At 45.9% G+C, this 22500-nt stretch overlaps 1 protein-coding gene across 2 annotated transcripts; it reads left to right on the top strand.

Annotated features, from left to right (window-relative positions):
- Nucleotides 1-1266: 1266 nt before the first annotated feature.
- Nucleotides 1267-22060, top strand: LOC136587006 (meiosis-specific coiled-coil domain-containing protein MEIOC-like). 2 transcript variants are annotated; one of them, XM_066585410.1, is made up of 7 exons: nt 1267-1381; nt 7679-7839; nt 9686-9787; nt 10085-11672; nt 12803-12937; nt 15412-15592; nt 18003-22060. In XM_066585410.1, the coding sequence occupies exons 2-7, from the start codon at nt 7688-7690 to the stop codon at nt 18242-18244; spliced, it is 2400 nt and encodes a 799-aa protein (XP_066441507.1). In that variant the 5' UTR covers nt 1267-1381; nt 7679-7687; the 3' UTR covers nt 18245-22060. The 2 variants fall into 2 exon arrangements, with proteins under 2 accessions (XP_066441507.1, XP_066441506.1); XM_066585409.1 differs by having other exon boundaries at nt 1272-1461.
- Nucleotides 22061-22500: the final 440 nt, after the last annotated feature.

The following is a 22500-nucleotide window of genomic DNA, read 5'->3' as shown; positions in this document are numbered from 1 at the left end:
ACTGGTGATAGAATTGTGTGATTTTCGTGCGATGTGAGAATGACAATGCGGAATGATGAAACCGATGATTTATAGTCGTTTCCTTCACATTTGCGATGTTGCAAGACAAGAAAAAAAAATAAATCGCAGCGTGCCCCATCTTTGTGTTTTGCGGTTTTTTTCTTCTGGCAATATACAGTAAGAGAACCCCGAAGGACTCTTCCAACATCAGAGCTGTACAGCCTTAAATCATAATGTCTTCAGAGGTCCGACAGTGGATTGGGAAGGGTTAAGTCTCAGTAGATTTGACCTACAATACATGGCCACTTTATTAGACACCCATCTAATATGTCGGCCCTCATTCGGTCTTCAGGACGGCGACAATTCGTCATGGCGTAGTGCTGCAGGAATAGACAGGGGCTTCTAACATGCTCTGAGCAGGTGACAAGGGTTCATCAATTCATGCTGCTTGTGCCAAATTCTGCCCCATCAGCGTGATGCAACGACAATCTGGATTAGGCAGTTTTCACACGGCCGAGAAAATCGTGCGAGATTTGTGCGCTGCGAGACGCCCGGAGCGGAACCCTTTACTTCTGGATGGAGTCATACATGAGTGATCTTTATCTCGCACCGCGATGTGGGAACATGTCCGATCTTTGGCGTCCCCTCGCATTGTTTCCAATGGGGCCGGCGGCAGCATGACACTGGGTGCTATGTGCATGCGGTGCGATGTCTCCGGGAGGCGCTCCGCGATCCTCCGCCATGGCTGTCAGCTCCCGCGGAGGGGTGAATGTTCTCCTGCCCCAGGGGATGCTGGGTAATGTAGCCGCCGTTTCTGGCTACTCTATAAAGGAATGGCTTCTGCTGTAGAGAAGGGACACTTCCAGCAGCTCCGTCCAGACAGAAGATGTGCCGCTCATTGGAGATCCAGGCTCATTAGACAGGGGTCTCCAGGATTTGAAAAACATGGCTGCTTAGTTTTAGAATGAGCGCTCCACCTGTCCGCAGGCTGCGTGTGGTACTGCAGTCACCCATTGTACTGCCGATAATTGTGTCTGCAGGTCACATACTTCAAGCACAGAGCAGTAAAGACCCTACAGCCCTCCTACGGCTCCCAACACGCAGGTAGAAGTAGTTTCCCACAACACTTGTCGCCTGCGGGTGTCGCGCAGCACAATGCCCTCACCGCACACCGACCGCCAGCCCCTTCCCGCCCTTTCCTGCTTATTTACATAGCACTGCCGAGTCACGTGACCAGAGTGGCGGGAAGAGTGAGGAGCGCGGAGGGAAGTCGGTCACGTGCCCCGTGCTGTGAGAAGCCCGCCCGGAGTGGCGCTCAGAGTGACCTGCAGGGGGCGGGGCCGAGCTGCTGCACCTCCCTCATGAAGGACACGAAGCTCAGGTAATAGTGGAGAAGAGTATAGGATGGTGATATGTGTGAGGGAAGCTCCGGGAGTGCCCTGTACCCGGACACCTGAGGAGGTGAGAGCCGTCATATAATAACAATGTGCAACTGCTCCCAGTGTAATAATACATGTAATAACTAGTGTTAGTATAATAGTATGCGATAACTACACCTAGTGTAATAATATAACTGCTTCCATTATAATATGTGATAACTACACCTAGTGTAATAATAAAACTGCCTCCTGTATAATAATATATATAATTACTCCTAGTGTAATAAACTGCCTCCAGTATAATATATGTGATAACTACACCTAGTGTAATAACTGCCCCTAGTATAATATATGCGATAACTACAGCCAGTGTAATAATAAAACTGCCCATAGTGTAATAATATGTGATTACTACAACTAGTGTAATAACTGCCTCTAGTATAATAATATATGTAATAACTACATGTAGTGTAATAATTGGCTCTAGTGTAATAATATGTGGAATAACTACACCTAGTGTAATAATATAACTGCCCTAGTGTAATAATGTGATAACTGCACCTAGTGTAATATATGCGATAACTACAGCCACTGTGTAATAATAAAACTGCCCATAGTGTAATAATATGTGATTACTACATCTAGTGTAGTAACTGCCCTTAGTATAATAATATATGTAATAACTACATGTAGTGTAATAATATGTGATAGCTAACCCTATTGTAATAATATATCTAATAACTACAGCTAGTGTAAAAATATAACTGCCACCAGTATAGTAATATGTAATAACTAAACCTAGTGTAATAATATAACTTCCTCTAGTGTAAAAATATGTAATAACTACACCTAGTGTAATAATACATCTGCCCCAGTATAATTATATATGTAATAACTGCTACTAGTGTTGTACCATAACTACTGTTAGTAATATGTGATAACTGCCCCCATTGTAATATATGTAATAACCACACCTAGTGTAATAACTGCCTCTAGTTTAATAGTATATGTGATAACTACACCTAATGTAATAATATACCTGATAACTACAATAATATGTGATAACTACACCTAGTGTAATTATATAACTGCCTCCAGTATTATAATATATGATAACTGCTGCCAGTGTAATAACTTTCCCTAGTATAATAATATATATGTAATAATTACATGTAGTGTAATAATATAACTGCCAGTATAGTAATATGTGATAACTAAACCTAGTGTAATAATACATCTGACCCCAGTATAATAATACATGTAATAACTATACGTAGTGTGATAATATAAATTCCTCTAGTGTAAAAATATGTGATAACTACACTTATGTTACATCATAACTACTGTTAGTAATATGTGATAACTGCCCCCATTGTAATAATATATGTAATAACTGTTCCTAGGATAATAATACATGTAATAACTACACCTAGTCTAATAACTGGCTGTAGTGTAATAATATATGTGATAACTACACCTACTGTAATACTATAACTGCCTCCAGTATAATAATAATATATGTGATAACATCACCTAGTGTAATAATATAACTGCCTCCAGTATAATATGTGTGATAACATCACCTAGTGTAATAATATATGTAATAACTTCTCCTAGTTTACAAATATGAGACAACTGCCACCTGTGTAATAATCAGTGGTAGCTATAGGGGTTGCAATTACCACCCAGCCCCCAAGCCAGAAGCACCTCCTCTCCACATCCCTGCAGCTACCCAAGTGCACCGCCGCTGCCACTTTAGAAGGCACCCCAAAATATACTGTTCCTCCAGCCGCGCCCCCGTACCTTGTGTGAGCGGATTCAGCGTCAGTTAATTCTATTCTGTCGCCTGTCAGGTTATGTGACTTCCTTCCCAGTTCCTTCCTTCTTCTGCTCTTTGGGATAGGAGACTCGTCGCACTGTGCCCACTGACAGCGGGTCCGGCCATCACTTGATTCTGGGTGGCTGACCCCGCTGATCGGCTATTGAAGACCTACGCTAAGGAGAATAATAAAAGTCACGGAGAGACTAAGGCCTCATGTCCACGGGCAGAATTGAATTGCGGTTCTCCCACGCAGATGATCCGCAGTTCAATATGCCCATAGACTATCACTGGGCATCCGCCGGTATTTAAATACGTGTTAATGCAATCTTTTTTTCCTGGCTTGCATGGAGCGTACATGGGGAAAAACGCAGCATGCTCCATTTTCTGCGGTTTTCCAACGTGGACGGCTTCCGTAGGCTTCCATTAAAGTCAATAGAAACTGTCCAGATCCGTGGTATGTCCATAGCCGACACCACGGACCACGGGAAAGCAGGAGTTAAAAAAAAAAAAAGAAAAGCGCACAGCATGTCACCGGGGCCCCGAGCGAATCCGCCATGCAGAAAAAGGAACATCCCGCCGCAACGGAGGAGAGTCCCACAGCGTCCGGACAGGTGAGTAATATGTATTTTTTGGCCTCATGTCTGCGGGGCGGATGGTATCCGCTGCAGGATTCTGCACGGGAAAACGATGCGGGCCCGAGGGCATGAGGCCTAGTATACAGAATATACCCCAAAATCCATGTCAAATCCACGATGTGTGGCCATGGCTATGTGAGGCAATACTGCTGCAAAACTACCGGATGACAGTCCAAGGATGGACGAGCAACCAGTGGCCTGGATACTAGATCCACAAGGGCGTCTTCTGAAAGGCTGCAATGTTACATGGGGAGCTAGCTCCTCCTTTTCTCCTCCGCACTCCTTGGTGCCTGCTCCTCTCCCTCCGCACTCCTTGGTGTCCCCTCCTCTCCCTCCGCACTCCTTGGTGTCCCCTCCTCTCCCTCCGCACTCCTTGGTGTCCCCTCCTCTCCCTCCGCACTCCTTGGCGTCCCCTCCTCTCCCTCCGCACTCCTTGGCGGTCCCCTCCTCTCCCTCCGCACTCCTTGGCGGTCCCCTCCTCTCCCTCCGCACTCCTTGGCGGTCCCCTCCTCTCCCTCCGCACTCCTTGGCGGTCCCCTCCTCTCCCTCCGCACTCCTTGGCGGTCCCCTCCTCTCCCTCCGCACTCCTTGGCGGTCCCCTCCTCTCCCTCCGCACTCCTTGGCGCCCCCCTCCTCTCCCTCCGCACTTCTTGGCGCCCCCCCCTCCGCTCCCTCCGCACTCCGTGGCGCCCCCCCTCCGCTCCCTCCGCACTCCGTGGCGCCCCCCCTCCGCTCCCTCCGCACTCCGTGGCGCCCCCCCTCCGCTCCCTCCGCACTCCGTGGCGCCCCCCCTCCGCTCCCTCCACACTCCGTGGCGCCCCCCCTCCGCTCCCTCCGCACTCCGTGGCGCTCCCTCCGCACTCCGTGGCGCCCCCCCTCCGCTCACTCCGTGGCGCCCCCCCTCCGCTCCCTCCGCACTCCGTGGCGCCCCCCCCTCCGCTCCCTCCGCACTCCGTGGCCCCCCTCCGCACTCCGTGGCGCCCCCCCCTCCGCTCCCTCCGCACTCCGTGGCCCCCCCCCCCTCCTCTCCCTCCGCACTCCTTGGCGCCTCGTCTGCGCTTGTTGGTGCCTCCTTTACGCCTTGTGCACAGTTTTTGCCCCATGTCTGTGTTAGCAACTATTTGCGGTGCCCTCCATGTACAGGAGCAGTCTGTTCTTCTCGGTGCCCATTATATATGTGTTGCCATCTCCCTGTACAAGGTGCTGCAGAATATAGCCGTCACATGATATAGTATGCTGTAGCCCTGACACAGGAGCTTGCAATCTACAACACAAGTGACTGATCGGGACACCTGAGTGCGACAGATATGGTCCTGATCTCAGGGTTACTGTGTTCTATATGAGCAGTTCCCTTAGGCTGGGTTCCCACGGAACAGAAATCTCGCAGAATGTTCGCAGTGTGACCGCAATTCCACAAGATTTCTGCAGAGGAAAGGCTGCTTCAATTCCGCGCCGCATGTCAGCTTCTGCGCAACTTGTTCGCAGCGTGTGAACGAGATTTTTGCAATCTCGTCCGCTTTACTACTTAATCTTGGCTTTAAAAATGTAGCTGGCAATGGGATGAGTGACAGGAAGTGTAAATATCCTCCTGCCCCCCCTGATCCCTACTTTGTCACCTCTCTCCAGGCCTAATAGCTTCCAGAGACCTTTACATCACACGTGACATGCTGTCGGAGGGTGACCCACCCGGTAATAACTATGCCCCCTTTTCTAGCCCCTATATGTGACAGTGTCCTTCCCCTGGTGGAGCTTCCTGATGATCTGGGATGTGCTGCCACCCAGTGATTCTCTGAAGAATAGCAGGAGCTCTTGTGTTATTTACACTGTGACTCCACGCGAGACTGCAGCTTCTATCCACTGCCGAGTGACATCAGAGCCTGGACATGGCAGAGGCCGGCTGCGGGAGACCACTGACCATGTAAGCCCTCCACGTCCTGCAGCTATGAGCGGGAGCCTCCACAGAACAGTAGCAGCGAGGGGGGGAGGGGGCTGGGTGGTCTTCAGCAGGAGGGATTTCCAGGATTGCAAGGCGGATAGATCCAGGCCCCTGTGATCCAGGCCCATGGACCCTGACTGTAACATGTGACTGTATGTGTGTACGTGTGTGTTGGGGGGGGGGGGTGTCTGGCGTGCTCATATTGGGTCTGCTCCCTTCATCTGCCAAGCAATCATCACTGTTTGCAAGCAGTAGGTGGAGACGCAGGGCAGGCGCTTGCATTCTTCATAATTGCTTAGCAACAGTTTGTATACGCTGTTCCAGTGTCCGGGGTAGCGTGCCGTCCTCAGGTCATTATCACCTGCCGGTCTGTGAGTGAACGGCCAGCTCCAGGCAGGGTTAGTACCGCAGCTGCTCTCTGTTGTCACCAGAGGGTGACAGAACTGCTGACGTTTCTGCGATCATTGCAGGGTCCCTAGAATGGTGGACGGGGCGTGCGATGGGTTCAGTGCAGACTGGTATTACTTAGTCCTACCTTTATGGATGCCACATTGTCCCCGTTGTCAGCCGTGATTTCATGTTTTGTTGTCATCACCTATTTGACATCACATAATTGTGACTGAAGACTTTTTAGGCTTCCATGACCCCAACGCAATGTCCGAGATGAAGTGACTGATAAGTGTGACGTGAGGGACCCTGCATGGACTGTGAATCGGGGACCGTGCTGTCCTGCGCCCCTCCCTGCCATATAAATGGTTATCATGACTTGTAGAGATGTGGATTCAGTTTTTGCGATGGTTTTTGAGTTACTGTAGCTATGGTCAAATCATTAACAATGTCTATGGGTGGCTGCCGTAATGTTTTGGGAGAATGCTGCAATGTTGCTTGTGTTTCACAGCTTCTGGAAAACACATTTTTCCATCCCTGCCCCCCCGCCCCCATCTAATTGTCCGTCACACTCTAGTCATATCATATGTATATTGCACTCACTTCCATATAGTACAGCCTCCTGATATCAGACACCGTGTTGCGTTTTAGATTGCCCCCCCTTTGCTTTCTCTTCTGTGCTGTGCTAGCAATCCCATGATGCATCACATGGCCAGCTAGAACCAGTACCATCTCTGCCTGCTGGGAGGATACTGTAATTGATATTTTCTATGTTCATCTAAATAAGCTAAAGACCATATGTATACTGTCAGGCGGCTAAACCGTCATCCACTTCATTGTGTGACAGGAGCCTCTAGTCATCAGCAATAACTGTGAACGGAGTTTCTGCACCCCTTTTGAAGAGCTGGTGAGATACAGTTTTTCTTCTTGTAGGATGTTGTCGTGACTGCAATAGTGAATTTTTTAGAGAGCACAAAGCGAAGTAATTCCCAGATGGTCACAATGAGGTCACGTGGCCCAACTGAGGAGGACGCCAGGAATAACTAAACAAGCCGACTTATATATACTGCTGGACTAGTTACATAATCAGGGGCGTAACTAAAGGCTCAGGGGCCCTGATGCAAAACGTCAGCTGGGGCCCCCCTCTATCTGTTTCTGTACCCGTACCCATACCTAAACCATACTGCACAGAGACATAACTTGAAGCTTCTGGGCCCCAAAGCGAAACCTGTAACAGGGCCCACAACTATAATGCTTTATTCATAGTACTGGGCTCCCTATGTGGAGAAGAGAGGCCTTATGGGCCCCCTAAGGCTCCTGGGCCCGGGTGCAACCGCATCCCCTGCACCCTCTATAGTTACGCCCCTGTACATAATACATGGGGGGGAAATCACCGAAGTAGCTCTTTAATGTTGTAACTGCGATCTCCTCCCTCTCTGGGGTTGTCAGTAAATAAAATTGGTGTTAAAGAATGTAGAAATCTAGTGCATCAGATTGACTTCTCTGCTTACTTCTCCAGGTAGAGCTCATGATCCAGAGCATGGACAACCCGCTGCTCTCCCAGTTTATGCATGAGATTCCCAGTGCAGCAGCAGCTCCCCAGTCCAAGTTGTACAGCAGCTGGTCTGTGTGTGAGGATGACGCCGGAGCCCCCTCCATCCTTGGCAGTAAGGATGAAAGGTACCAAAAAGGGTGGAACGTGTGTAAAGGGTCATTCAACCACTACGGAGGCTCGCAGTGCCACAGCCTGGCCTTGTGCAGCAAATGTAAATGCTACAGGGTCACATCATTCATATCCACAAAGGGGTGAATGAACAGTTCTGCAGTCTTTATTATTCACATCTACATATACACTATATTCAGTCTTGGAAATTCTCTGTGATGTAAACTGACTGTACTTCAAACTGATACAGGTTTCCGGCACTGATCTATTGCAACAGACTATCAGCACAGTAGAGAGATTTGATGTCTTCCACTCACAGACATTTGTCTAGACTGATACATTGTAACAAGCTGTGACCAAGAATTCACTGGTAGCAAGCAGAGATGCTGAAAATAATGAGAAATGAAGACCAAGTCTTCTGGGAGGTTGCAGAGCGTTTCATTAAAGTGTAGCTCTCTTATTTTTTTTAATGTACAGAATAGGCAAAATAAGTATTTTTGCAGTAAGTTTTATTAGCCTATTCTGTACATTTGTCCTTATCCTGCTATACAGATAGGAGTAGTTGTTGCTGGGGAAATCTGTGTTCACACCTACCTGCATGGAGGTGGGGAAGGGGCTGTGCCTGCACTGCTCTCTATGGACTTTTCAAGCTGCATATCAGAAGAGGGGTTCTGAAGGAAAAATATACAGAATAGGCTTATAAAGCCTATTGTAGAAATGCTTCCAATCACCTCTTCTGCACACGTTTTTATGTATATAAATGGCCGTTACGTTTTAATTATTACAACATATTCCACTGCCCAAAATTGTCCAGACTTTAAATTGAAAGATAACTAATTATATCTAACTATTTACCTAATTCGATAATAAAAGGTCTGAAAGACGTTCTTGTTACCATGGACTCAAAATCAGCACCTTGCATGTGGGAGGCAGAAACACAAACAGTGATGACAGGCTGTACTGCTATCCATGAGGATAGACATAAGGAGCTGCAATATACAAATATATAGAGAGATGTCACCATGCTGGAGGTAGAAAATAATCAACAAAAGTTCCCTAATGGCACTAAAATAACATTACTTCATCAAAGTTCACTTTCACTAAATATAAAATGGCACCAAAACTATATAGCAAATTATCACCTAAATAAACTGCATCTCATGAAAAACAATACCTTTATGAAGGCACGCTCAGGTTAAAATTACAATAGTTTGTTAGGTTTTACCCCAACAGCCATTATTAGGTTTTTCCAGTTTTAAGGCCCATCAACACCAGCCAATGATCGCTAAAAGATCGCTCAAACAACAGTTTGAATGACCGCTTTAAGCGATCATCTTGCATAAACTATTAAGTAGCTACTCAGCTACTTAATAGCAATTAGGTGTGCAAATGAAGCCTTAACTGAATGCAGTTAATAGCCTGAGGCTATTATGTTCGCTCAGATTCTTTTTTTCTCCAGGGGGAAACAATGCTATCAGCACTCCCCGTGGAGAACTGCTGATAAGGCTGAATGAGGATTTTTAGGTTAGACTGAATTTAACGATCAGCTAGCAGTGCCCGAAAAGGGCACGATGGGCGCACATTTAGACGCAACGATTATGACTAAAACGTTCGCCGATTAGCGTTTTTTAAAAAAATTTTTTGCTGGTGTAAATGGGCCTTTACAATTAATCAGTTGGTGGTCGTTGGGGCCTCGCCGTCTTCTCACGTGACAGCCATGTTTATCATTTCCTCTGATTACAGCTTTTCTACAAACTATATAATGTTCCATGAATGGACTGATTACAAACACGATGTCTTCTCCATTTTTTTTTCCTTGTGTCGCTTCACCTAATAACATTACTCCTTTCCTTTTCTATGAAGTGCTCCTCTTGATTTCTCTGAACCTGAGAACCGTTCTAATGTGATTGGTCAAGTGTCAAGTTTCCCGGAGGATGCCAACAACCTGGATGTTGTGACAGATTGGTGAGTACAAGCCTGGCATCTCCTCTGTGCCTGATTGTGTCAATAAAATGCAGATATAACCTCCACTGTATGGTGCTAGGTAGTCTTATTAGTCCCGGGCTGCATGTCCACTGTGTAGAGGACCTGCAGAGTAAGCCAATGTCAGGGGTGTCTGTCAGCCACTCACCTTTCCCACTGCCTAAAGTTAACGTACCATGAACCAAAGGAAGCATGCGTGATAATGGAGAGAGATTTTACATTATTGAATGTCTGAGATTTTATATGTAAACCAGCTGACCGGGTAATATTATTTTGCAGGGACTCTTTGTCTAGATTATTTCCTCCACTGTGGGCTGCTGCTGACCACCAAGACCTTTCGGACTATTTTCCAAGGATCGTTCCAGGAAGTACAGATTTTTCCAATGTCCTTAGTCCCCCGCTACATGAAGAGCAAGAGAGGAAGTTGCCGGACATGGAGAGTCTCCAGAGAGGTTTTGAAGACCTCGGCCTGCTGGACTCTTGGGTTTCCAGCTCAGATACCTGTAATACGCAGGTAGAAGATCTCCTCAAAGATCTTTACATTGAAAACCAAACACTAGAGCTGAATTCTTCATTTCAACCGATTGAGGAGGCGAGCCAGTACATAAGCAATTACATGATATGTAATGGTCAGAATTCCTCAGCTAAAGCCTCTGGTGTCAACTCTCAGTCCCAGAAGAGGCCACAGGAATATTCAGGTGTTCATAACCCCTGGTGGAGAAATGACAAGACAAAGGGAAAGTTAACTAAGCCAAGTCCAGCAGGTCATTCGAAATATACATCTGGTATAAGAGATGGCTGGGATAAAGACACGTATGTAAATTCTGTAAATGACTTTATACCTCTGAGTGTCAAACCTCCAGCATACTATCAGTGTAATCCACAGTTTACTAAAGAGTGCGGCTTCCAGAACAGCACACACAGGAAGCCATACAGTCCCGAAAACTTCAGCAACTTCCCAAAGGTTGGCAACTTTGATTATCGAGAGAATTGTCGGGAAACCTATGCAAAGTCTTCTTTCCCTCATGTCTCTGCAAATGAAGGATTTCACCAGCGATGGTTAGAAACGCAGACGCTTAGAAACCAGAAGCAACCGACAAGCCCTTTACCTTCACCTGTAGGCTCCACAATGTCCGATGGATCTCCAACACATCACCCCGGATATTTTTCTCAGGTGTCTGGTTTACCACCTACCAAGAAAGAGGGGCAGCCAAACTGCTCAGCCTACCAGGAAAACCGCAGCAAGTCCTTCAGCCATTTATCTCCTAGTAAGGAGGGGATGTATCATAACACACCACCGAGTTATCCACCCAACTGGTCGCCTCCACAACACCTATCTGTGCCTGGCCACCCTGAACGATATTCCAAGCTATCCAAGAAATTAAACCAACCCAATAACAATAATACGGAGAGAAGGGGAAGAAGAAGCTGGAACACCCAGCATGGAAAACAGAACCCACCACCCTACACTGGATTCCAAAGAAAGCAGGACTCGAACGTGGGAAATGTGTCCGACTTTATCAACGCCTCCTTCCTGCCCACCTTCTCATTAATGTCCGATCTTAAGCAAAACCAGAATTTTTCCTTTAATCCCCAAACGTTTTCACCACCAACCAATCTCGCTTTTCCTCCTCCCTTTCCTTTCTCTGATCTCATTGATCTGTTCCATTATGAAGATCTGAATCCCGTTCCTCCTTTTATCAGTGACTTGTTCTGTGGGGACGTTCCTCCGCCATTCTTTCCCTTTCCTGCACCTTTCAACAGATATCGTCCATCAAGAAACCGCAGTGGCCCCGCCAACGAATTACATTTGCAGCTGGAGGAATGCTGTGAGCAGTGGCGGGCTCTAGAGAAGGAAAGGAAAAAGGTAATAAAATTATTTAGGGGCCACTCAGACTTTAAAAAAAATGTTTTATCATGATGTTGCCCCCTGCTGTAACCCAGGCCTTGAATCTTTCACCTCAAAGTTCTGTCTTTAGAGCTGGGGGCACAGGTCATCCACAGTACAGAAAAAACAGGTATGCAGGATCACAGCCAGATTCTGCTGTGGAAACCCCTATGTGGAATATGGCTCTGCTGTGTGTAGCCAGCCTAAGACTAGATAAACAGGTTTTACACTGACAATACCAAATAGATGAGTGTAGATCTTGATATGGAGTGTTTGTGAGGTCTAAAGGCCCTTTTACATAGAACGATTATTGTTCAAAATTTGCTCAAAAGCCATCTTTTGAATGATAATCGTTATGTTTAAATGTGCGCCCATCATGCACTTTTCGTCCATCGCTGAGTTCAGCTCAGCTTAAACGCTGTCGTCCCTGATAAGAGGAATCGCACGCTGAGTTCTCAGTGGGCAGCACTGATAATATTCTTTAACAGCTGCTGCCCCGCTGGAGAATAGTAGCGATTTATTTAGAGAACAGACCACCCGCTGTTCTCTAAATACATGCAAATGAAGCTAGTTAGCTACTAATGGGCTGATTAGCCTATTAGTACCTAATGCAAAATGATCACTCAAAACTGTCAGCTTCTGACGAATTTTGAGTGATCATCTGTGTGTGTAAATGCATGTTAAGGGCTCTTTTACACGATCTGAGAGGCACAGATGCCCGACAGGTTGTCCCAGCGATATAATCGTTCCAATGCTTTTACACAGGAAGGAGCAGCGCTCAGTGAATGGAGGTGGAGCAGGACATGGATTGTTCCGGCCTGGCCACTTCCATTCACAATGAACGACTGCCTGTTTACACGCGCCAATCAGTCATTCTGTTTTCTGCAAACTGAAACTAAAGAGAAGCCAACAACTTCTCATTCGTCCTTCAGTCGGAGCATGCATTTACAATGAACGATTTATCAGCCCGTGTAAAAGGGCCCTAAGGTTATCCGGGGAGGACTGATGATGTTATATAGTGAAGGCTAAGATTAACAAGGGCTAATGATGTTTTTTCTTCTGTATTGCAGAATTTAATGATTGCTATTTTGTGCTATTTTGATATTTAGACAGAGGCAGAACTTGCTGCAAAGTTTCCAGGACACAGAATATCCAGTTCTTATAGTCCGACAGTCCCGAGACTTCCAACAAATCCATCGCGAGTGGACCGTTTGGTTGTGGATCAGTTCCGAGAACAGGCCAGGGTAAGAACAGTTGCAGTCTACACATCCTATTCATTAACTTTATAAAACTTGTGCTTTATTTACTTGATGCTGAGTTAAGTCCTGATTTATTCTCCAGTCACCTCCAGAGCTGCACTCACTTATCTGCTGGTACCCTGTTATCAGAGAACAGTACTTTGTGGGAGCTCAGATTACCTTTACTACAATTAATTACCAAGTTTATCTCCCGTCTGCTGTCACACCTATTACCTTTGTCTTTTTTTAAAGGGAACTCCATTTGATTTTGAAAGCAGCTCTGGTTGTGACCGGAGAAGATTGGTTTAACTCACACTCTAACTGCTTCACTGCCAGGAGATTTGGGACATTTTGCTTCACTGGTAGCCAGCACAATTTTCACACCTTTTTAATCCTTTGTTTTATGCTTTTTAACAATTATCTCAAAAATCACAGAGACAATCAGAAAACTAGGTCAACAAGTTAACACTTTTGACAAGCACAAATAAAACCTAAATTGCAAAAAACTAACACTAAACCCTCATACCAATATTTCTTTTAAAAGTAGACACTTGGTGAAAATGGCACTCAATAGTTCATATACACAGGGACTTTTTGCAATTTGGTGTCAGTGTAATTTTTTTTTATAAAAGATTGTAAAAATTGATAATTATGGGTAAAAGTGAGACCCAAAGAGAAAATTACATGGTTACTACTTCTTAAAAATAAAGGTTCAAAATGGGCAGTTCATATACGTATACCTCTTAGAATATGTCTAATAGATTGACGCGGTGTCCGCTACGTGAACATAAAATGGGATCGTTCACATTTGCAATGTTTCCCTGCATGGCACCGCATTGCCATGATATGCATTGAGAAAAATCGCAGCATTTCCTTCCTTTTCGCGATATCTTCCATTGTTTTCAATGGGGCCAGCGGCGGCAGCATCTACACCCCCCCCCCCCCCCCCCCCCATTGAAAACAATGGCAGAACATCGCAATCCCCTGCCGCGGCTGTGTCAGCCATGCCGGGGGATTCCTTCAGCCTGGCAGGCATGCAAGGCTGTTTCCATGTGAAAATGTCTCACATCCAGGGGTTTCCACATGGATTGCGAGGGCGATATCGGGCGGTGACTCATGTCCCGATATTGCCCTTGCCGGTGTGAAGCAGCTCTGACTCTCGCTAGACTTAGCATAGGAACTTGTCTGACCAGTCACTCAATTTATTCAACTCAAATGTTATGAATTTACGGCGGTGGTGAGGATGTAACAAATCTAATGACACCAAAGTCATCCACCAAAGGTCACGCAAAGGGGTCAAAGTGTGGTGCAAGAAAAAGCCTGTAGGCTTATTTATATTGGATATGCACATATCTTCATGAAATCACCAGAACTGGAAAGGCCTAACATTTGGCAAAAAGGAGTTTAACCCCGCCATGCTCCAGGTTATCCTGCTTCATACACGGCTGTCATGCCTGCTGTCTTTGATAGCTGACACCCGCCCACAACAGCCGTGTACACAATGATTGTGGTTGCTGAGCCTTTAAATTCCCTGATCAGTGTACTGGGGGTTCTGAATGGCCCTAGCCGATGTGACCGTGAGGTGCCATTCAGTTGCAATGGCAGTCTGGGGCGTTTCGAAGGCCCCTAGGGCTGCCATGACTGATTGCCCATCAAGGCATATCTGTGATACATCTTGATAGATTGCCTATCAGAACTCCATAAGTGATCAAATGATAACAAGATCAAGTTGCCTAAATGTAAATGAGTAAAAGAAAGTTTTATTAATTATTAGAAAAAATAAAGTGTATTAAAAGTTTAACCCCCCCCCCCCCCCCCGTGCTTCCTTTTTTCCATGTTTATAATAGGAAAAACAAAACAAAAAAATATATATATATTTGCTATTGCGGCGTCCATCAAAGTCTGATCTATTAACACTTCCCAATCCAATAATAATCCAATGTAATATACATATACAGAAGAGAACTGCGATGTCTGATCTCTGCTGCATACTGTTTATATACATATAAAGAAGAGAACTCCGACATCGCAACTCTCTTCTGCATAGTGTTAGAAACGTGTTGGACCTCATCCGACAGCGGAGCTATGCAAGGAAATCTCAATGTCGGATGAAGTCTGACACTGGATTGCAAAGGGTTAAAGTAATGCATTATTCATACCGCATGGCGAACCTTATCAGAAAAAAAAATGCAAAACAAGAATTGTGGGTTTTTTTTGATCTCCAAGAAAAAATGTAATAAAAAGCGATCGGAAAGTCATATGAGCTCCGAAATGGTACCAATAGAAACTAAAGGACATCCAACAGCAATCTAGCCTTTAGTAGCAAGGATGTATCTAGTATGTCCTTGGGTACTCAAATGCTGTCTGCAAGAACATACAGTATGATATGTGTCTTTGGAAGAGAATGGGTTAATGTTATTACCCTATCTGATATAGCTGTGTATTAAATCTGCAGTAACTTATATGTCTTCTATCATTAGGCTGTCTCATTGGTTAAGATAATGGAGAGAATCCACGGTGAGACTCTTCATGTCAATATAAACTTTGCACTGGAGCATCACCTTGAAGCCATTCACCTCACACAAGCGCGACGGAAAGATGAGATTATTAATGCTGCCAACCGTCAGAAGCAAGGAGTCCCGCGGTACAACAATGAGAGGGGTATGGTCTGCAATAGGATTTCCATTCTGTGTCTTGTACTACCGGTATGCATACAGCACAAGATTAGAGTCAGCTGTGTCTCAGTTGGTGGTACCAGATCCAGGGGTGTAAGGTCTATACTGTGTCAGTTTAGGTGTATTGGTTATTAGGCTATACTATGTTAGGTGGAGTATTAGGAACTATGTCGCATAATTATGTCACATGAGATCGCATAAGATCTGTTATTTCTGCTGCTTCTAGAAAACCTTCATAATCTCACATAGTGGTTAAAGCCTTCAGTGATCTTGAGTGATTGTAAAAGACCTTTGGGATCTTAAAGCAACACTCAGACTAAGGGTGCATTCCCATGAACGTATATCGGCTCGGTTTTCACGCCGAGCCGATATACGTTGTCCTCGTGTGCGGGGGGGGGGGGGGGGGGATGGAAGAGCCAGGAGCAGGAACTGAGCTCCCGCCCCCTCTCTGCCTCCTCTCTGCCCCTCTGCACTATTTGCAATGGGGAGAGGCGGGCTGGGGCGGGGCTAATTCTCGGAACTTAGCCCCCTCCCCCCCGGCCCGCCTCTCTCCATTGCAAATAGTGCAGAGGGGCGGAGAGGGGGCGGGAGCTCAGTTCCTGCTCCTGGCTCTTCCATCCTCCCCCCCCCCCCCCCCCCCCTCCCGCACACGAGGACAATGTATATCGGCTCGGCGTGAAAACCGAGCCGATATACGTTCATCTGAATGCAGCCTAAAGTCCACTTTAGCTTCATTTGATTAGCTTTGCATATACAGTCCATTACTCACTGTGATTAGGAGTTTTAGGCCTGTCGACTGTTCTCCTTTGAGGTAAGTAACATGTCGTCTCCATGATCCCTACTTTACAGTATGTCACATCTCCAATGCCGAGTACCACCAGAAGCTTCTGTATAACTTTTACAAGCTGCAGACGTCAGTGTTTTATTTCAGGGGCATTCCCATTTAAGCAAACATGGCCAAAATTGAAATATCAGCCCGTGTGCCATTGCTGGGATCGCAAAAACTGCTAATTTGGCTACTGTACATGGTTTTCTTAAATCCTACAAAGGTGAATGGGAGTTCCTGAAATGGTTTAGCCCCGTGAACTACAGCTTCTGAGTTATAGGAATAGTAGTTTGCTGTGTTACACTGTTTTGTAACTCCCATTCACTTCTATGGGGGTTACGGAAACAGCGTAGAACAGTCAGTTCTGCTGTTTCCATAGTCCTGGCCACCAGTGGTCGCAGAGGGGAGCCAGGACTAGGTTAGGGGGCTCCGGAGTTAAGTGCAGATCCCAGAGGTGAGACACAAATCCATCAGACATATATGGCACGTCCTGTGGATTTGCCACAAATGTATGAGTTTGAAGGGTGGTATGACCTTTTGTTGCGGGGTATATGAGACCTATATGCTTGTTAAAGGTAGTTTAACCCCTTAAGGACCAGACACTTTTTAGTGATTTTACCCATGTGGCGGTTTTACTGCCCTATTTTTTTTTTTCCCTTCAGCTACCAAAATTATTTTTTCTGCGTTTTTCTTTCTGTGACACATAGGGCTATTTATTTTAAATATCTTTTTTACTGACTTTTTTTTCCGTTTTTATCGGAGGAGGTAAAAAGCTAATATATATATATATATATAATATTTAACATTTATAGTTTTTTAAATTAGTATATTTGAACTAAACTAAAGGTATGGGAATGGGTTCCTGAGTTTGTTTAGAATGTTTTTGATATATGTTTGGTTTCGAATTACAGACGTCCATAGAAGCACCAGTTACAGGGGAAACACCCCCTTGTAGTGACACTAGTCACTAGCCGAGCTGATCAGAGTCTTCTAGGACCCTGCAACTCTACTGTAATGGGTTACCCGGCGTTAACATGATCGCCAGTTTGCTTAGTGGAAGAAACACTTCCACTTTCACTTCTTAGTAGATAGAGCTCATTGAGCGCTATGTACTCGGGAAAGGAGAAGGCAGAAGCGGTTAAAAAACACTCTCCCTTCTCCTCTCGGTTCTCAGCTGTGACTAACAGCTGAGGACCCGACACGACACTGCTTGTTTGCAGGAGGAGAGGCTTTAATCCTGCACCGTATTTTTGCTATCGGGCGGGATTAAAGCTCAGGACCAAGTGCTGTATATTTGCGGCCTCTTAGGTCATAGTATCAGGACTATGTCTCCTTAAGGGTATGGTAGCCATCCTGGCACATTGTGGGCTCTTTACATGCAGCTATTGGCCTCAGTGGAGGACCACACATCACTTCCACTGGAAAAAGCCCTAAACCCTATTCACCTGCTTATCCCCGGAGCTTAGTCCATAGAGTATACTCACAAGAGCCACTAGTCTGGTATCATTGTGAATAAGAGAACCTTTTTGTCCCAACTGATTTCTTGATTCCACTTTGTGTTTCTTGTCAGATGTCCTGGCTCTGGCAGCGGCCATGAAAGAGATGGTCTTGTCTACACGGAAGGCACGGACAGCTGTGTGGTGTGCCCTGCAGATGACTTTGCCTAAATCCTCGTCTGGTGTCACCGTGAAGCAGGAAGATATAGAAAGAGCCTTACAAGAGCTGTGTCCAACTAAGCCCCCGAGTGTGGAAGTGGAGCCGCACACAGATGCTGGGTTTGGTTCTGGAAGAGAGGGGAATACTTTTCGTTAGATCAGCCGCCTCTTCCAGCAATAAGTCAGGTCATGAATGTAACTCTAGGTGAGTCCGCCATTGGGTGGCAGCTTTAATAGGTAACCTTTGTATGATTTTCGTATCTGCACCTTCTACTGCATTTCTATGGTATTTTTTTAACTGCGCCCAGTGTTCTACCCCACGTATGAAGGGAAGAGGCCTAATTTAAGGCGTTCCCTTGTTACCGTATCATTTTTGTATCTGCACCTTCTACTGTATTTCTGTGGTAAGTTACTAGTCGATTACCATGATCAGTGTTCATGTATGAAGGCCAGAGTATTTTCACTAGAGGTTACATTAGACCCATAGCAGTCCCTACAACTTTTTTTTTTTTGTGCCAAAGAAGCAAACCACTGAGTCGCGTCGTCATTACACTACACAGCTTCATGACGGGGTGCGGTGACTATTATCTGGATGCATTATAACTGCCCCCACCCCTTTGTTATAACGGCAATTAATGCATGATGATCTATTATAGATATATTAACCCTTTCTGCCTAAGGGAGCCTGGTTAACCTGCTAACATAGTTCTACATACGTTTTAAGAGTAATTCATGTATTTATCTCATAGAGTGGGAGCTCGGTTTGAGCAGAAGACGTTGGGTTCGTCTTTCGCTCTACCTGTATACAATTATATAAGTGAGTTGTAGTATCACTCAGGAGGATTTCCCCGTCTCATGGTGACCGTGGAATGAAAACGACTATTTAACCTAGTTTGCACTTAATCCAGAGTTCTAGTTAATTTGCCAGATCATGTTAATTTAAAGGGATATGCATTCCGTATTTATTTTGGGTATGAATCTATTTTACTAAATACTGTTTTTAACCTATTTACTCAGGAATTATAATCAGTCTATAGTAGAGGTACCTATTCTAGTAGATTTATCTGGCTGATGCGTATACAGAGTATTTAAGAGTTACCAAAGCTTTTATTTGATATGTGTGATGTAGACGTTGTGTCCTCCTCCCATGTGTGCAGTGTGTGTGCTCTTAGTGTTACTGCAATGGAATTGCCTTTGTCTCCTCCTGTGGCTTCAGACAATCATGTCTCCCTCGTTAATGTGAACGTGTGATTGAACACTTCATTTCTGCCTGTTAAGTATGATTTTCTATGGTCCGTGTATCTTTTTAGGGTGCTAGAATGAGTTGATAATGAAGTTCCGCGTCGGCGTGGGACATGTAATAGACGACGGGGGACTGTATCGTTACTTGTTTCGTTCACTGACGTGGAAAACCTCCTCTGTTTGAACCAATTATGTGACCGGTCACCTTGTAGAGCAGGTGGAGGCCTTACATTGTAGTTGCTGTTTCTCTATGGTCCTCATACATAATACCATTGAGTTGGTTGTTGATTAGTTCTCGGGTAAATGACTTCTAGAACATTCCCGCTGTGCAGACCTGTAGGGGTGATGTCTCAGCTGCTGCTCTTGATGACTGCCCCATAGCCGCTGTGTCTTTTCTATTACACTTTCTACTATTGTAGCCAGTGATCATGTTGACAGTTCCAGTATTTTTGCTCTGTTATTACTTTTTCCGTATTATGCTTTGCTGGTTGACGGATGGGGCACGTGGCGGTCTCTCTGGCTTATTTCTGTTATGCGTGAAGGGCATTGGATTATCCCAGTGAAGCGTCTCGCCGTTCTAATGCCGCACTGACGGACACTTTGTTGGGTGGGAAGAGTTCTTGGGCCTGACGAATAAGGGGATCTGCTGTGCCCACCCCACACAGATGGCAGAGTCTGACTGGATCCCTTTATTTTCCACTCAACCAAGACTTGATAAAGTGGATCACAATTGCTAGCCACAGGCTTAGTTGTTACGGAAGATGAGGGTGAGGGAGTAGGGGTATGAAGAGGCCAAGGTGAGGGACAAGGAGAATTATGAGGCCATGGTTCCAGGTGAGGAATATGGAGAGGCTGGGAAGGGTAAGGAGAGGTTGGGGTGATGGTGGAGGAGTATTGTGAGCCCGAGGTGACGGAAGAGGAGTGTTAGGAGGTTAGGGTCACAGAAGAGGGCTGTAGGACACCAGGGAGGAAGAGTATGGAGAACTCCAGGTGACAAAGGAGTAGTAAGGTAGAGGCCAGTGTAATGTAGGAGGGTATGGAAAGCCCGGAGTAATATAGAGAGGCTCAGTTGATAGTGGAGGAGTATGGAGAAGCCGGGAGGACAAAGGATTAGTATGGAAAGTCCCGAGTACCAGAGGAGAAGTATGGAGAGACCAAGGTGAGAGATGAGTATTATGAGGCCATGGTTCCAGGTGAGGCGTATGGAGAGGCTGGGATAATGAAGGAGGGGTAAGGAGAGGTTGGGGTGATAGTGGAGGATATGGAGAGCCGAAGGTGACGGAAGAGGAGTGTTAGGAGGCTAGGGTGACGGGAGAGGGATATGGGACACCAGGGAGGAAGAGTATGGAGAACTCCAGATGACAGAGGAGTAGTAAGGTAGAGGCCAGGATAATGAGTATGACAAGCCCGGAGTAATATAGAGAGATGATGGAGGCATGTTATGAGGCCGGGGTCACAGGAGAGGCGTATAGAGAGGTTGGGGTCAGTCTGTAGATATTGGTAGACCTGCTGCTGTGTTTGTGTTTTATATCCCTGTGAGTTTTGCTCTCGGTTTTTGTGTGATATTGAGTGAATGTTTACTTGTTCCCTTATTTCGCTTATGTTTGTGTCGGATACAAGATATCTCTGAAGCTGCATTTCTGTATTTACGAGTTGGGGGTCGTACGACGGTACACCACAGGAAATCTTGTTTAGATAGGACATCCTAGTTCTCTGCTGCCGTACGTCACCTTGTTTCTGTGTCATGTATATAACGTTCACATGAGGCGGCTGGAAGCTCTCGCTTATTATAGAATAGGGGGATATTTCTTACTATTAAATGTTGAAAGCATTTACAGTTTATGTTCCACATCGCTACAGAAGTCGAGGACCCCCCCCCACGTCCGGCAGAACCGGTGCTATGAGAGGAATAGAGAAGAGCCCTTCCCGCCTGTCAATGCTTTGTGAAGGTTAAAGTCTCATTACTTGTATTTCTCACCAGATCATCCTATTCGGGGAGGGGAGGTTGCGGAGGTGCTGTGACCCCCATATTTTTGTATTACCATCTCCGTAATCCGTAGAGCTCCAACATCGTGCACGGCGCCCTCTTCTGTTCATAGCTCAGTGTTGCTTCATTACGGTTACCGTCTTGTCGTATGAACCACTTATATTATGGCTTTTATTCTATACACGGTACTAGTGTGATGCAGCGCCACTTTCAGATTTTACAGTGTGTTTTGGCTTCCAGACCCAACTTGTGTTTCTTGTGTGATGGTGGGGGGTGAAGGGTCAATGCTGCTGTTTATAGGAAACCTTGGTGTATTTCCAAGTACTCCCAGCTATCAGTACCTGATGGCAGAAGAAAAAAAAGAGCGGTGATACGTATGGTGGTTCTTTCTCGTCATATTGTCCTTGCGCCATTTATCAGCAAGTTTAAGACATGAGTGGCAGCTTGTCCTGTTGTGTGTCCCTTGTGACTGTGCAGTTGATAATAATGCAATCACTGTGGTTATTACAGTACAGGGCATTGTCTTCAGTGACTCCTCTCTAGGTGTAGATGTGACAGGTGGTGGCCGCTGTATGATTACTGCTCTGCAGCCAACCACTGGTCCCTAGTGCTACAGAGGGGGACATCTCTCATGGTTTATATGATTTATATATCATCTAATCTCTCGTGTGTCATTCTTAAAACCACCGAATAACAGACGTTTGTCGACTTCTATGGATGACAATAAAATCATTGACTTATTGACTTGCTCTGGTGTATTTATTTCTTTTACTGTTTTGAGTCTCCGTTTTTCTACGTGCAGCTTGTGTCTCCTCAGCCGATATCTTCTATTGCCTAGAACAGTGGTGGCGAACCTACGGCACATGTGCCAGTAGCGGCACGCATCGCCGTCGGCCGCTCACCACATTAGTGAATACCGGCAGGGGCCGCCGCTCCCCTACCGGTATTCACCCACTGCGCTGCTAGCGGCGCTGATCCCGGCTACACTGTGACGTCAGTGTGCAGCTGGGATCCTCCTCCCCACCCCGCCCTCCCATGACGTCTCCAACTACTTGGTTCCTGCTAGAGCAGGGGGAGGAGGTGTCCTGCAGCACACTGACGTCACAGTGTGCATGGGGGTCATCGGCGAGCAGCAGAGCTTCCACAGAGGAGGAGGGGGTAAGTATGTGGGATGTCATTATTAC

Source organism: Eleutherodactylus coqui, chromosome 12 (genome assembly GCF_035609145.1).
Source record: "Eleutherodactylus coqui strain aEleCoq1 chromosome 12, aEleCoq1.hap1, whole genome shotgun sequence".
Classification (NCBI taxonomy): domain Eukaryota; kingdom Metazoa; phylum Chordata; class Amphibia; order Anura; family Eleutherodactylidae; genus Eleutherodactylus; species Eleutherodactylus coqui.
This window is presented reverse-complemented; position numbering and strand designations above follow the sequence as displayed.